The following is a 14786-nucleotide window of genomic DNA, read 5'->3' as shown; positions in this document are numbered from 1 at the left end:
GGATTTGAGGCTCTTGGCTTTGGCCTGGCCCACCCCCAGCTGTTGTAGGCATTTGGGGAGTGACCCAGGGATGTAATCATGTAATTCCTCTCTCTCTCTCTCTCTTTCTCTGGCACTCTGCCTTTCAATTAGCTTACAATAAATTCTTAAAAATTGCTTTTAAATTTTAAAAAACCACTATGAATGCACAAACATTTCACAATAAGTTACTATAGAAAAATAAAAATAACAAACACTAAGGGGATGATGAAAAAATTCACAACAGTCAAAAACAAAGTATTGGGAAATTATTCAAGACTTTTCCTGAAATGCAAACAATTCAAAGCTTTATTCAAAGCCCCTCCTCCTCTTCTGCCAAAAAAAAAAAAAAAAAAGCAATTCTCTACAGCTAAATTTTTTGGCTCATTATTCATTAGTTAATAAGGAAAAAAAAAAAAAAAAACATTCACGAGCTCTTAACTCCAAGAGTTTGCTTTCCCTTTATTTCAAAACTAGTAAATTCTTCCATAAGACTCCATGAAGTACAGGGTACAGTGAATAGGGGTTATGTCCCATAGAGTGAAGGGATTATTCTGCAAACAAGAACATCTCCATTTCCCTTTTTGAAAAGTGAGGTGACTTGACTATATGGCAAGTGACACCATTCTGTTTCTCAGATTCCTTGATTTTTACTTGCACACAGGTGTTCAAGAATAATGTGTTGTATTTAAGGATTGTACTACCAAACAAATAGCTAAGAAAGCCTTTGGGAGCTGTGTTATATGTACCTTAATCATCATTTTTTTTCTAATAATTCTCAATAGATTATTGAGCATTTTTCCAAAGAAAATATCAAAACATGTAACAGAGTTTCACAATGAATGATGAAATACCAGATACACCATCATCACTACAAAAGGCATCATGAAGCACCTTTCCATTCCAAGAGTACATGGAAGTTATTTTTTTTTTTTTTTTTTTTTTTTTTTTTTGATAGGCAGAGTGGACAGTGAGAGAGAGAGACAGAGAGAGAAAGGTCTTCCTTTTTGCCGTTGGTTCACCCTCCAATGGCCGCCGCTGCAGCCGGCGCACCGTGCTGATCCTGGCAGGAGCCAGGAGCCAGGTGCTTTTCCTGGTCTCCCATGGGGTGCAGGGCCCAAGCACCTGGGCCATCCTCCACTGCACTCCCTGGCCATAGCAGAGAGCTGGCCTGGAAGAGGGGCAACCGGGACAGAATCCGGCGCCCCGACCGGGACTAGAACCCGGTGTGCCGGCGCCGCAAGGTGGAGGATTAGCCTATTGAGCCACGGCGCCGGCTCTGGAAGTTATTTTTGAAGACACAACTTTGGGGTACATGCTTGGTGCAGCAGTCAAAACACCACTTGTGACACCTGCAATTCATATCAGAGTACCTGGGTTTGAGTCTTGGCTCCACTTATGATTCCAGCTTCCTGCCAAAGCACACCCTGGGAGATGGCAGGTGATGGCTCAATACTCAGGTCCCTGACACCCATGTGGGAGATCCAGATTGAATTCTGGGCTTTTGGCTTCAGCTTGGCCCAGCCCCAACTATTGTAAGCATTTGAGAAGTAAACCATGAAGTGGAAGATCTCTGCCTCTCTCTCTCTTTCTGTGTGTATGTGTCTCTCTTTCAAATAAATAAAAACTTTCTGGAAAAAAAAAAACACAACTTTAAACTACATAAAAGGATATATAAAAAATTATGTGAAATGATGAAATCTAACAACTTTAGCTATTATAGAAAAAAAATTTAGTAGAAAATAGATGACATATCAACTGTAGGATAGTTCAACATTTTAAGGTTTACCAGAAAGTTAATATTCTTAATTATGAAAAGATAACAAAATCCATATGTTTATAACCAAACATCAAGCATTCTTCCAGTCATTCAAATATATTTGTTCTGGGTCCTTGAACTTTAAAATATTTTACTGTGCTTTATCCTAGGGCTATAGATTATAATCAACTGTGAGTTATTGATTAGTTATAAATCTTAATATTCCATGCAGGCTTATGTTGAAATTTCTAATGACAAAAAAAAAAGAATTATTCCAAACTTTTGTAATCTACCAACAACTTGATATAAACTAGTCAAGAAAATAGTAATTGTTTTTTTATTTTTCATAATAAAACATCAAGTAGATGACAAGTAGTTGAAAAGTCATGAAGCTTTTCAACTGAAATCTCTAAGAACATCACAAAAATTTGTAGGTTGACCTTCGTTGCATTTAAACTGATCACTGAGAGTAAGACAGAATTTGTAGGCCTCAGGGCAAAGATGGTCTGGGGAAGGAAGTTAATTCTATCGACATCGTATCATTCCTATGTTCTAGTATTTATCTTCACTGTGGAGAAACTGCTTAAAAATGAGTGAATTAATAATGTATCTTTGTGGCAGATTAGCAGAAGGGATAACAGGCAGAATGGGAACAGATTTCAAATAGCAAAGAACCCTCAACATTCCATCATTTGGTACATTCCTACACACGTTTGTACATGTATACAAGTCTTAATTATTCTAACTTTCCAATTCTTTATGTGCTTTCTAGCGCTACTGCTATGAATTTAATAGGACTTGACTCTCCAAAGTCCTGCAGATGTTTAAACCCCAAGGTCTCATGTGAATGGTTAATGCATTAATGCTAATGGCTGATGGATAAGGGTGGAGGCTTGATTCAATTATGGCATCTGGAGGGATGGCCTTTGAGAAGTGTTTGTTTGGGCTGGAGTAGGTTGTTAAGAGAGTGTAACTGAATCATGTTGGCATTATAAGGGAAGACCAGTCTATGTCTCTCTCTGCTCCCTAGCTTGTCATATGATTATTTCTCCATACCCACTTCATTATTGCCAGCCTCCAGACACCAGACTAAAGGAGCTACTTGATCTTGGACTGTAAAACTCCAACTGTAAGCCAAAATAATCCTTTCCCTTCCCCTTCCCAAGAAGGTACTCTCACATATTTTAAAGCAACAAAAAGCTGGCTAATACATGCTACCATAACAAAGCAGCACAGACTGGGCAAACTGAACAAGATAAATGCATTTTCTTAGTTCTGGAGGCTGTAAGTTCAAGATAAACATCCATCAGCAGGCTTGATTTCTACTCTCTCCTGAGCTTGAGGATGGTCACCTATTGCTGTGTCTTCATATGGCCTTTACTTTTCTTAATATATTCCAGGGGCCAGCTCTGTGGCACAGTGGATTAAAGTCCCAGCCTGCTGCACCAGCATCCCATAAGGGCGCTGGTTCAAGTCCCGGCTGCTGCACTTCTGATCTAGCTCTCTGCTATGGCCTGGGAAAGCAGCAGAACATGACTCAAGTCCTTGGGCCCCTGTACCCACATGGGAGACCCGGAAGAAACTCCTGGCTCAAGGCTTCAGATAGCTCAGCTCTGGCTGTTATGGTCATTTGGGGAGTGAACCAGCAGATAGAAGACCTTTCTCTCTCTCTCTCTTTCTTTTTTTTTTTGACAGGCAGAATGGATAGAGAGAGAGAAAGGTCTTCCTTTTGCCCGCCACGGCTGGTGCGCTGCGGCCGGCACACCGCGCTGATCCGAAGGCAGAAGCCAGGTGCTTCTCCTGGTCTCCCATGGGGTGGGTCTCCCATGGGGTGCAGGGCCCAAGCACTTGGGCCATCCTCCACTGCACTCCCTGGCCACAGCAGAGAGCTGGCCTGGAAGAGGGGCAACCAGGACAGAATCCGGCGCCCCGACCGGGACTAGAACCCGGTGTGCCGGCGCCGCTAGGTGGAGGATTAGCCTATTGAGCCACGACACTGGCCTAAATAGAGATTTCATCAGTTTGCACCCACATAGAACATAAAGTGTAAAATACTGTTTGAGTACTAGTTATAGCATTAATTCACATTGGACAACACATTAAGGACAGAGATCCCACATGAGGAGTAAGTACACAGTGACTCCAGTTGTTGACTTAACAATTTGACACTCTTGTTTATGGCGTCAGAAATCTCCCTAGGCTCTAGTCATGAGTTTCCAAGGCTATGGAAGCCTCTTGAATTCGCTGACTTCAATCTTATTTAGACAAGGTCATAGTCAAAGTGGAAGTTCTCTCCTCCCTTCAGAGAAAGGTACCTTCTTCTTTGATGGCCCATTCTTTCTACTGGGATCTCACTCGCAGAGATCTTTCATTTAGGTGTTTGTTTTTTTTTTGTTTGGTTTGGTTTGGTTTTTTTTTTTTTTTTTTGGCCAGAATGTCTTGACTTTCTATGCCTAAAATACTCTCATGGGCTCTTCAGCCAGATCCAAATGCCTTAAGGGCTGATTCTGAGGCCAGAGTGCTGTTTAGGACATCTGCCATTCTATGAGTCTGCTGTGTATCCCACTTCCCATGTTGGATCGTTCTCTCCCTTTTTTATTCTATCAGTTAGTCATAAAATTTTCATAATTCACATTTTCTATGAACTTTTTGAAGATTCACAGATTCATAGATTTCTGTTTCTCTTAAATTTTTTTAATTTCCTTGTTAAAAGGGAAATCGTATCTTTTATCTCTTGTTCTAAACATTAATCACAGAAAACATAAAAATATCCAAATAAGTAATCAGCCATTCCGAACATTATTGAAGCATAAAATTAAAAGATAAAAGGCAAAATAATCTAAGAATAAAAGTTATTCTTTATCTACAATAGTGATTCACCTAAATCATACTTAAGTATGTTTAATTTATGAGATTTTTTTCATTGTAATTTTCTCTACAATATGACAAATAGTACATGCTTATGAAATACTAAATGAATCAAGTAATACAGGAAAAAGTTGATCAAATATTCCCTGTAATGGTATTTATTCATAGGCCAGAACATATAAAAGAATCTTAATAACCAGTTAATCAATTTTTAAGTTATTACATTCAAAACAATCATTTAACCAACAGGCATATTGTGTTATATGATACTCAGATGGAAATCAGTCTTTACTATAAAAAGTAACAGATAATTAATCATAACTACAAAGTCTTTTGGGTCCACTCAATAACGCATTAATCTAATTCACTGTATTCTCTGATAAAATTTACTGGATTAGCTCTCTGCTATGACCTGGGAAAGCAGTAGAAGATGGCCCAAGTCTTTGGGCCCCTGCACCCACCTGGGAAACTCAGAAGAAGCTCCTGCCTCTTGGCTTTGGACTGGCGCAGCTCCAGCCATTGCAGCCATCTAGGAGTGAGCCAGCAGATGGAAGACCTCTCTCTCTCCCTCTACCTCTCTCTGTAACTCTGTCTTGCAAATAAATAAAAAAAGAAATCTACTGGATTTTATAACATCTTTCATTTTCTTCTTTTTTTTTTTTAATTTGACAGGCAGAGTTATAGACAGTGAGAGAGAGAGAAAGAGAGAAAGGTCTTCCTTCCGCTGGTTCACTACCCAAATGGCCGCTACAGCCGACACTGTGCCGATCCGAAGCCAGGAGCCAGGTGCTTCCTCCTGGTCTCCCATGTGGTTGTGCAGGAGCCCAAGAACTTGGGCCATCATCCACTGCCTTCCCAGGCCACAGCAGAAAGCTGGACTGGAAGAGGAGCAACCGGAACTAGAACCCAGCACCCATTTGGGATGCCGGCGACGCACGCGGGGATTAACCAAGTGAGCCACAGCACCGGCCCCCACAACTTTCATTTTCATAGTGTCCATATTTATCTAATTAAAACTTACACTATGAGCTGAAATCAAAGAGTAAGAATATATAAACACTAGGATTCCAAGATTTCCTATACAAAAGGTTAAAAAACAAACCCTGAAGTTATGAATGTATTAGATGAATTATCAGCAATACTCACGCATCATTTGAGCAAGTCATGAATTCTCCCTTTATTTTGGGATGCCATGAGCCAGTATGAAGCATTGCTGTGTGACCCTTAAAAAGATAAAGAAAAAGGAGGGGGGAAAAAGATGTTTAGAAAAGGTAAAAAAATAAACTGATAAGAAAGTTTCATGCTTGTTTAAAACTTCAGGCTCCCATAAAAAGTACATTGTTTAATTCAAAACTGATATCACTTGATTCCAACTATATCTCATAACATGCCTTGTTTATTTTACTTTAATTCACTTGTGTACTACTCCCTGCCCAGCCTAGCAATTAGCACAGTGTCTCTAGGGAACAGGTGTGGAATAGGGTGGGAAACAAAGAAAAAACTGACATGCTTTCTTAGGAAAAAACAGAAAAGATAATACTATATTGTGAAAGAAAAGCACTCCTTTAAAAACCATGACTCTTTAGGTCAATGAACAACAATATGAATAGAAAGACTTTATAAATAGTCAAGCTTAAGGCTGGAGATTGGGATGAGTTTGGGAGGAGTAGGGAGTCATAATTCCTAAAAAACATGCCAACAATCTTGAATCTACAATTCATCATGTATAACCTTGGGGAGGATTCCAAGATAGCTGAATAGGAAAAGATGTACTGCTTAAGGTGAGAGGGAGATAACAGAAAACAAGTGGAGGAAGTATAGTCCCAGGGCAGAGCTGGAGTGGAATCTGCAGCGGAAATTCTACAGGAGAGGGATGTCATGGATCAGCATGGAAGGTGCGAACGCCCAGCAATGAGAGAGGACCCAATGATGCAAATTCCTGCAACTGAGAGCTGGAGTATATGCCAACTTTGGAGAGTGGGGTGACAGCAGACTGCAGCAGCCCATGACACAGCCGGAGACATCACCGGAGGTAGAGCCTTGCAGACCATACTGTCCTTGAGTCCGGCCAGGAGCCCTAATGGGAGAAAGGGTACTACACTAACCGAGTGAAACAGAAAAAGCATGTTTCTCTCTCTCTATTTCCTCACAACGACAGGCAGCAAACAGCGGGGAGAGGGCACCATTTTGACACCAGTAGTAGCTACGGGGGCTCTTGAGAGCTCATGTAATCAGGTATTTTACCAGAGGAAAAAAATCTACATGCCCCACTTTGAGTCTGGCTAAGAGGGTTGACAGAGGGACTGGGCACCCATGTAGGACTGTGAAATGGCCCCAGCATCTCAATATATCACAAGATCTCGGACTCAAACCAGAAAGTTAGAGTACCCACAGGAAGCTGGATCTGGAAAATGTCTCTGCTGTCTCCCTGGATGGGACAGGTTAGTAGGGGGGAAGAGATCCTCTGTACCCCATGACTGTGGGAGACGTCTGCTGACACCGTGGGAATGCTGTTGAGTGCATGGTAAGGCACAGGGTGTAGCTAGGTCTCTGCAAAATCAGTGTCCAGTGCCAGAGGCTCAGAGCTCCCTGATTGCCTAGCATGGGTCATTGCAGTGGGGTCTGTGCTCACACTGAAGACTGCACAGATTCTTTGTGCTGTTCATGAGGCTATACAGTTTGCACATACCACGGGCTAATGGAAGGCACTGATCACCTTGGAATAAAGGAGGTAGTAAGGATATGATTATGCCAACAGAGGTACTCATACCCACACCCCTGTTGACAATAGAGGTAATCTACCATGTCCAACTTGGGTGACACCCTGGATACTCGGACCACCATGGAACACTGACCAGAGCTCCCTGGCCACACCCCTGGACATGGCTTTGGATATTCACTGAAAGAGCACACACTGCACTAAGTCACAGAGGCATAATTCAAAGACAAAGCCATCAGAGAAGAAAACCAACAAGTATTTCCACAAATGCCTAAAAACAAACAGAGAAATCAAGAAACAAGAATAAGGAAAACAACATGACTTCCCCAAAGGCACACAACACCACTTCCATATTACTATGTGAAGACAAACAGATTGATGAAATTCCTGAAAAGAAATTCAAAAGAATGATCACAGGATTACTCAGAAGCAATGAGAAACAAATTCACAAGTTAAAGAAGTTCATACACACATCGGAAGAATTCTCCAATGAGACTGAGATTTTGAAGAGAAATCAAACTGAAATACTAGAAATGAAGAATTCAATATATCAAATAAAAAATACAGTGGAAAGCCTTAACAACAGACCTGGTGAGCAGAAGAAAGAGTATCTGAACTATAAGACAAATCTTTGGAAATATATCAGGCAGACCAAAAAAGAAGAAGAAGAAGAAATTAGAAAAATTAAAAAACAATGCATGAAGGGCAAGGACTGTGGTGCAGCGAGTAACTGCCACCTGCAGAGCTGGCAGACCATGTTCAAGTCTCAGCTGCTCCTCTTCTGATCCAGCTCTCCACAATGGAATGGGAAAGCAGCAGAAGATGGCCCAAGTGTTTGGACCCTTACACCCATGTGGGAGACTTAGAAGAAGCTCCTGACTCCTGGCTTCTAATCAGCTCAGCTCTGACTATTTGGGAGTGAACCAGTGGATGGAAGACTTTACTCTCTGTCTTTCCCTCGCTGTGTAACTATACCTCTGAAATAAATGAATAAATAAAGTGCGAGAATTATGAGATACTATCAAATGACCCAACATACGGGTTTTAGGAGTTCCTGAAAGTGTGGAAAGAGAATGGTTTAGAAGGCCTGTTCAGTGAAATAATTACAGAAAACTTCCCTAATTTGGAGAAAGAAAGGGACATCCAAGTACACAAGGCACAAAGAACCCCTAATAGACATGACAAAGAAAGATCCCCACCATGACATATTTCAAACTTTCAATAGTAAACACAAAACCCATCTTTTTGCTGCCTACAAAAAATGCAACTTACCAACAAAGATAGACACAGACTGAAAGTGAAAGGATCGAAAAAGATATTCTATGCTAACAGAAAGCAAAAACAAGCAGGTATAGCCTTTAACACAAAAACCATTAAAAGAGACAAATAAGGGCATTACGTAATGATTAAGGGATCAATTCAACAGGAAGATGTGACTGTAATAAATGTAATCACATTCAATGCCAGGGCACCTAGCTATTTAAATAAATGTTAATGGATCTAAAAGGAGGCAGTCACAACATAATGGGGCACTTTAGCACTGCACTTTCATCACTGAACAAATAAACTAAACAGAAAACAAAAAAAACAACAGAACTAATCTATGCTATGGAGACCAAATGGACTTAACTGATATCTATAGAATATCATTCTACAGTTGCAGAATATACATTCTTCTCATCAGTGCATGGAACTTTCTCTAGGACAGACCACATGCTAGGCCATAAAGTAAGTCTCAGCAAATTAAAAAAAAAAAAAACTAAAATATTACCATACAACTTCTCTGACTGTAATGGAATGAAGCTGGAAATTAACAACTCAAGAATCTCTAGAAAATAGGCGAATACATGAAGAGTGAACAATATACTCCTGAATGAACAGGAAATCAAAAGGGAAATCAACCAATTCCTGGAAATGAACGAAGATGACAATACAATATATTAAAACTTATGGGATACAGTAAACGCAGTGTTAAAAGGGAAGTTTATACCAAGTGGTGCCTACATCAAGAAATTGGAAAGGCATCAAATAAATGAGCTAACTCTGCAACTCAAGGACTTGGAAAAACAACAATAAGCCAAACCCAAAATCAGAGGAAGAAATAATCAAAATTAGAGAAGAAATACATAAAATTGAAACAAAAAACACTAAAGGTCAGTGAAATGAAGAGATGGTTTTCTGGGAAAAAAACTGATACATCATTGGTCCAACTAATCAAATAAAAGAAGGAGAAGACCCAAAATAATAAAATCAGAGATGAAAAAGGAGATGTAACAATGGATACAACAGAAATAAAAATCATCAGGAATTACTACAAACATCTATATGCTAACAACTTGGAAAAACTAAAAGTAATGGATAGATTTCTGGATACATACAATCTACCAAAATTGAATCATAAAAACATGGAAAACCTAAACAGACCAATAACCAAGACAGAGACTAAATCAGTAATAAAGACCCTCCCAACAAAGAAAAGCCCAGGATCAGATGGCTTTACTACTGAATTTTACCAGACATTTAAAGAAGAACTAATTCCAATTATTCTCAAGCAATTCAAAATAACTGAAAGGGAGAAAATCCTACCCAACTCCTATGAGGCCAGCATCACCTTAATTCCTAAACTAGAAAATACTACAACAGAGAAAGAGAAGTATACACTAATATCCCTGATGAACTTAGAAGCAAAATATTTGCAAACTATGCAACTGATAAAAGATGAACACCCAGAATATATAAAGTGCTCAAGAAACTCAGCAACAATAAAGGAAACAATCCAGTTAAGAAATGGGCAAAGGACTTGAACAGGCATTTTACAAAAGAGGAAATTCAGATTGTCAACAGACACATGAAAAAATACTCAGAATCACTAGCCATCAGGGAAATGCAAATCAAAACCACAATGGGGTTTCACCTCACTCCAGTCAGAATGGCTCTCATATAGAAATCAACAAACAACAAAAGCTGGCGAGGATGTGGGGGAAAAGGTACTCTAATCCACTGTGGGTAGGAATGTAAACTGGTGCAGCCACTCTGGAAGATAGTATAGAAATACCTCAGAAATCTGAATACAGACTTACCATATAACCCAAAAATCCCACTGCTGGGAATTTACAAAATGGAAGTGAAATCAGCTTATGAAAGAGGGTCTGAACTCCCATGTTTATTGCAGCTCAATTCACAATAGCTAAGATATGGAATCAACCCATATGTCTATCAACTGATGACTGGATAAAGAAATTATGGTATATATACACTATGGGGTAATTCTCAACTGTAAAAAAAAAAAATGAAATCCTGTTTCTGGCAACAAAATGGATGCAATTGCAAACCATTACACTTAGTAAAATAAGCCAGTCCCAAAAAGACAGATATGAGGGTCGGCACTATGGCATAGCGGGTAAAGCCGCTGCCTACAGTGCCAGCATCCCATATAGGCACTGGTTCAAGTCCTGGCTGCTCCACTTATGATTCAGCTCTCTGCTATATTCAGCTCTCTGCTATAGCCTGGGAAAGCAGTGGAAGATGGTCCAAGTCCTTGAGCCTCAGCAGACATGAGACTCAGAGGAAGCTCCTGGCTCCTGGTTTCAGATCAATTCAGTTCTGGCTGTTGCAGCCACTTGGGGAGTGAACCAGTGCATGAAAGACCTCTCTCTCACTCTCACTCTCTGCCTCTACCTCTCTGCTGCTCTGCCTTTCAAATAAATAAATAAATCTTAAAAAAAAAAAAAGATAACTATCATATGTTTTCCCTGATCTGGGATAACCTGCAGAGTTTCAAAAATGTAATATATAGGAGCAAAACTGACATAATGAAAATTGATGACTGTTTACAGCCCCTTGTCTCTCCTGTTTAGGAACATTGTTTCTTTCTTCTTACTATTTGTTGAACTCTACTTAGTGTAGGGTTAATCTTATATAGTATATCTTATAAAGTAAACTGAAAGTAGATCATTGTAAAAATTAGAGAGGGAACAAGAGAGGAAAGAGGAAGGGGAACAAAAAGGAAAGGGAGCATGGGCAGGTAGGAAGATAGGGTGGGAAATATCACTGTTTTCCTAAATATGTATATATGAATTACATGAAATTTATTTATCTTAATCTCGTAAAAGGGATAAATGTGTGAGAAAGGGAAAAACATATTTAAAATGATTCTGGAAATATAATTCTACTAAGAACAGAGTATATAAAAACTGTAATTAAAACAATGTGATATTGATATAAAAACTGACACTCCCCAAAATCAATCACATATACATGGATACCCATTTCTCTCCTAGGTAGCCAAGTCAGCTGGAGTGCTCTAATATAGTAAGTCAGAATCAGAAGGATTAAAAAAAGGCCTAAAGATTTTTAGTATGATAAAGGCAGAGTTCAAAATAAAACTGCTCTTAAAAGAACAAAATTTACATATTGAAATAACTTAGAAGGTAAATAATTGTAACTCCCTGGGGGAAAAAATTATTGGAACAGCTGCACCCACACGTGGACCTGGAACTCATCTCTAGTCCACATGGCTCACAATGCATCATATAGTAATGCACAAGTCCTAGCATTTTGCTCGTGTTTATGGTATACAAGCCGGGGCCACAGAACCGGAGACTCGGTCTGCAGGAGGGAGGAATGGATTGAAGCAAGGCCTGCAGGTACTAGTTGGAAGTCTGGGACTTGTAGTAGTATAACCTGTCTACTTGACATTTACATTTTTGTATCATAGACATCTCAAACATAATAGGTCCAGGAGTAGGCATTTAGCCTTACAGTTAAGATGACCACATCCAACATAAAAGTGCCTGGGTTTGATTCTGGCCCTAGACCCTGACTCCAGTTTTTCATTAGTGAAGACCCTGGGAGGCAGCAAAGATGGCTTAAGTAATTGGGCTCCTGCCCAGCACGTGGGAGACCTAAATTGCATTCCCAGTCCTGGATCTCAGATTTGGCCTGTTTCAGCCCCAGATGTTGCAGATGCTTGGGAAGGGAACCAGCAAATGAAAACTCGCTTGCTCTCTCTCTCTCTCTCTCTCTCCCTCCCTCCCTCCCCCTATCCTTCCCCTTTTAACTCTCCAATAAAAAAATTTTACAAAGAATTTTTAAAAGTAGATTAAATAGTAAAATCTTGATTCTTACTGCTCATTTCATTTTCTATTTCTTTCCAGTTTGCTCAAGGCAAAACTTGGGAGGGACCAGTGCTGTGGCATAAAAGGTTAAGCTTCTGCCTGCAGTGTTAGCGTCCCATATAGGCGCTGGTTCAAGTCCTGTCTGACCACTTCCAATCCAGCTCCCTGCCAATAAGCCTGGGAAAGCAGCAGAAGATGGCTGAAGTCCTTAGGCTCTTGCACCCATGTGGAAGACCAGGAAGAAGCTCTGGGTTCCAGGCTTTGGCCTGGCCCAATCCCAGCCATTGCTGCCATTTGGGGAATGAACCAGTGGATGGAATCAATCTTTCTCTCGCTCTTTCCTTCTCTCTCTGTATCTCTGCCATCCAAATAATCTGAAAAAGCAAAACCAAACATACAGAACTTGGAAGTCACCCTTAAAAATTGTGATAATCCTAACCACAAACCTTCTCTACAAACCCATATCCAACCCATTGGCTAGCCTTGTCAATTGTATCCAAAATACATCAAATCTATCCACCGCTCTTTTCACCACTATCACTATAAGCCAACATACATAAGACTATTATCAACAATCTAAGACTATTATCACAGTCTATTAAATTAGTTATTATGTATCACAGGAAGTTTGCTACTAGTCTGTGTTCTCATTCTTATTTCATGTATTCCACAAAACAATTTCACTTCTTTTGTGTTCCTTCCTTATCAATATAAACGAGCCACTATCTGATTTCAATTTCTCCAGTCTGCCCAGTTCTTTTCCCAGACCAGGACCTTGTCACAGCTTTGCCACCTGCTGGGAAGCTCTTTTTGCCACATTCTCATGACTTCTGCTAATCTCAGCTCACATGTCACTTGCTCCAAGTATTCTCTAGCCCTCTGCCCACTTCACTGTTAACACAGCATTTGTTCATTTCCTTAAGAATGGTCACCATAATTTATAATTCTTTATCTGTTTGTTATTTGACTTTTGAAACAGTGTTAACATTTTGCCTAATTTCAAATAAGGAAGAGAAATTTTAAAATGAATATAAACAGAAACAACTAAATTTTATTATATTTCAAATGAGCAACAAATACACTAAAAGAATGATAATCCAAGAAACTAAAAACCATTTCTTGGGTTGAATGGTGTCCCCTCCGTGCAACTCCCCCTCTCTCAAAAAAAAAAAAAAGATATGTTTACATCCTAATCCCCAAAAAATGTGCATGTGACTTTATCTGGTAAAAAGAGTATTTGGAGATATTATTAAAAATCTCTTATGAAAACAGAAGACAGACAAAAATAAGACTTATAAAGATGCAGGCAGAGATTGGTGCTACATAGCCATAAATCAAGGAAAACCTGAGTTACCAGAAGCTAACAGAGGCAAGATCCTCCCACTGGAGGGAAGACAATCCTGACAAACCCTTGAATTTGGACTTCTGGCCTCCAAAAGAATAAAAGAATACATTTCTGCTGTTTCAAACCACAAAGTTTAGGTTAACTAATTAATATACTCTTAGTCTAAGACCAAAAGGTCTATAAATAAACACCGAACTCTAATTAGTACATGTTTCTTTTTTGTTTTAACAATTCTGAAACTGATTTCAAAAAATATGAGGAATTAAGCCAATAAGGAAATATGTTGAAGATGGAGTCAGGTTTCTCACTGTTGTAGAAGAGAGTTAACAAAGCTGAAAACGGAGAAGAGAAACGGACTCTGGTGTTTGAAATTGGAAGTATCAATTTGAACTTGTAATTTTTTATGGAATCTGTTTTTGTATTGGCATGTAATATCTGTTCATGTTTATGGGGGTACAGGGTGATATTTCAATATCTGTATATGTTTGATGATAAAATCAGGGTAATTGGCATATCTGGCACCTCAACATTTATCATTTCTTTGTGATGACAACATTCAAAATCATCTCTATCAGCCATATGAAATATACAATTAATTAGAAGTTATTCCACCTGGAGACCCAGTTTCTTGCAGCAGGACCCAGCCTTTGAGGCAAAGACGTGCTGCATTCATCTCTCCATCCCCCTACCCAAGCCCCTTCCCAGCCTCTAGGAATCACTACTTTACTTTCTACTTTACAAGGTCAACTTTTTTGAATTTTGTATATAAGGGAAAATATGTGGTATCCAGCTTTCTGTGTCTAAATTATTTTTCTTAACATAATGTTCTCCCGCCTATCCATGTTGCAGCAAATGACGACATTATTGTGGAATAATGTTGGGCATTGCCTACAATCTCCATTACAATATGGCACCTTGCGGATGTTCAAGGGGCTTGTCTGCGGCTGCCACGGTTAAGCT

General features: G+C 39.5%; 1 protein-coding gene across 3 annotated transcripts in view; it reads right to left on the bottom strand.

Annotated features, from left to right (window-relative positions):
• WDR70 (WD repeat domain 70) overlaps positions 1 to 14786 on the bottom strand; it is a 311084-nt gene that overhangs the window by 179925 nt on the left and 116373 nt on the right. For all 3 annotated transcript variants that reach the window (XM_002713983.6, XM_089312747.1, XM_089312748.1), the window contains one exon: positions 5792 to 5868. In XM_002713983.6, coding sequence (XP_002714029.2) covers positions 5792 to 5868 — 77 coding nt within the window. The remainder of the gene's footprint in view (positions 1 to 5791; positions 5869 to 14786) is intronic.

The sequence above is a fragment of the Oryctolagus cuniculus genome, chromosome 14, assembly GCF_051225735.1.
Source record: "Oryctolagus cuniculus isolate XC-2025 breed Fujian yellow rabbit chromosome 14, ASM5122573v1, whole genome shotgun sequence".
Lineage (NCBI taxonomy): Eukaryota > Metazoa > Chordata > Mammalia > Lagomorpha > Leporidae > Oryctolagus > Oryctolagus cuniculus.
Note: the sequence above shows the minus strand (reverse complement) of the source record. Positions and strands in the feature narration are given on the sequence as shown.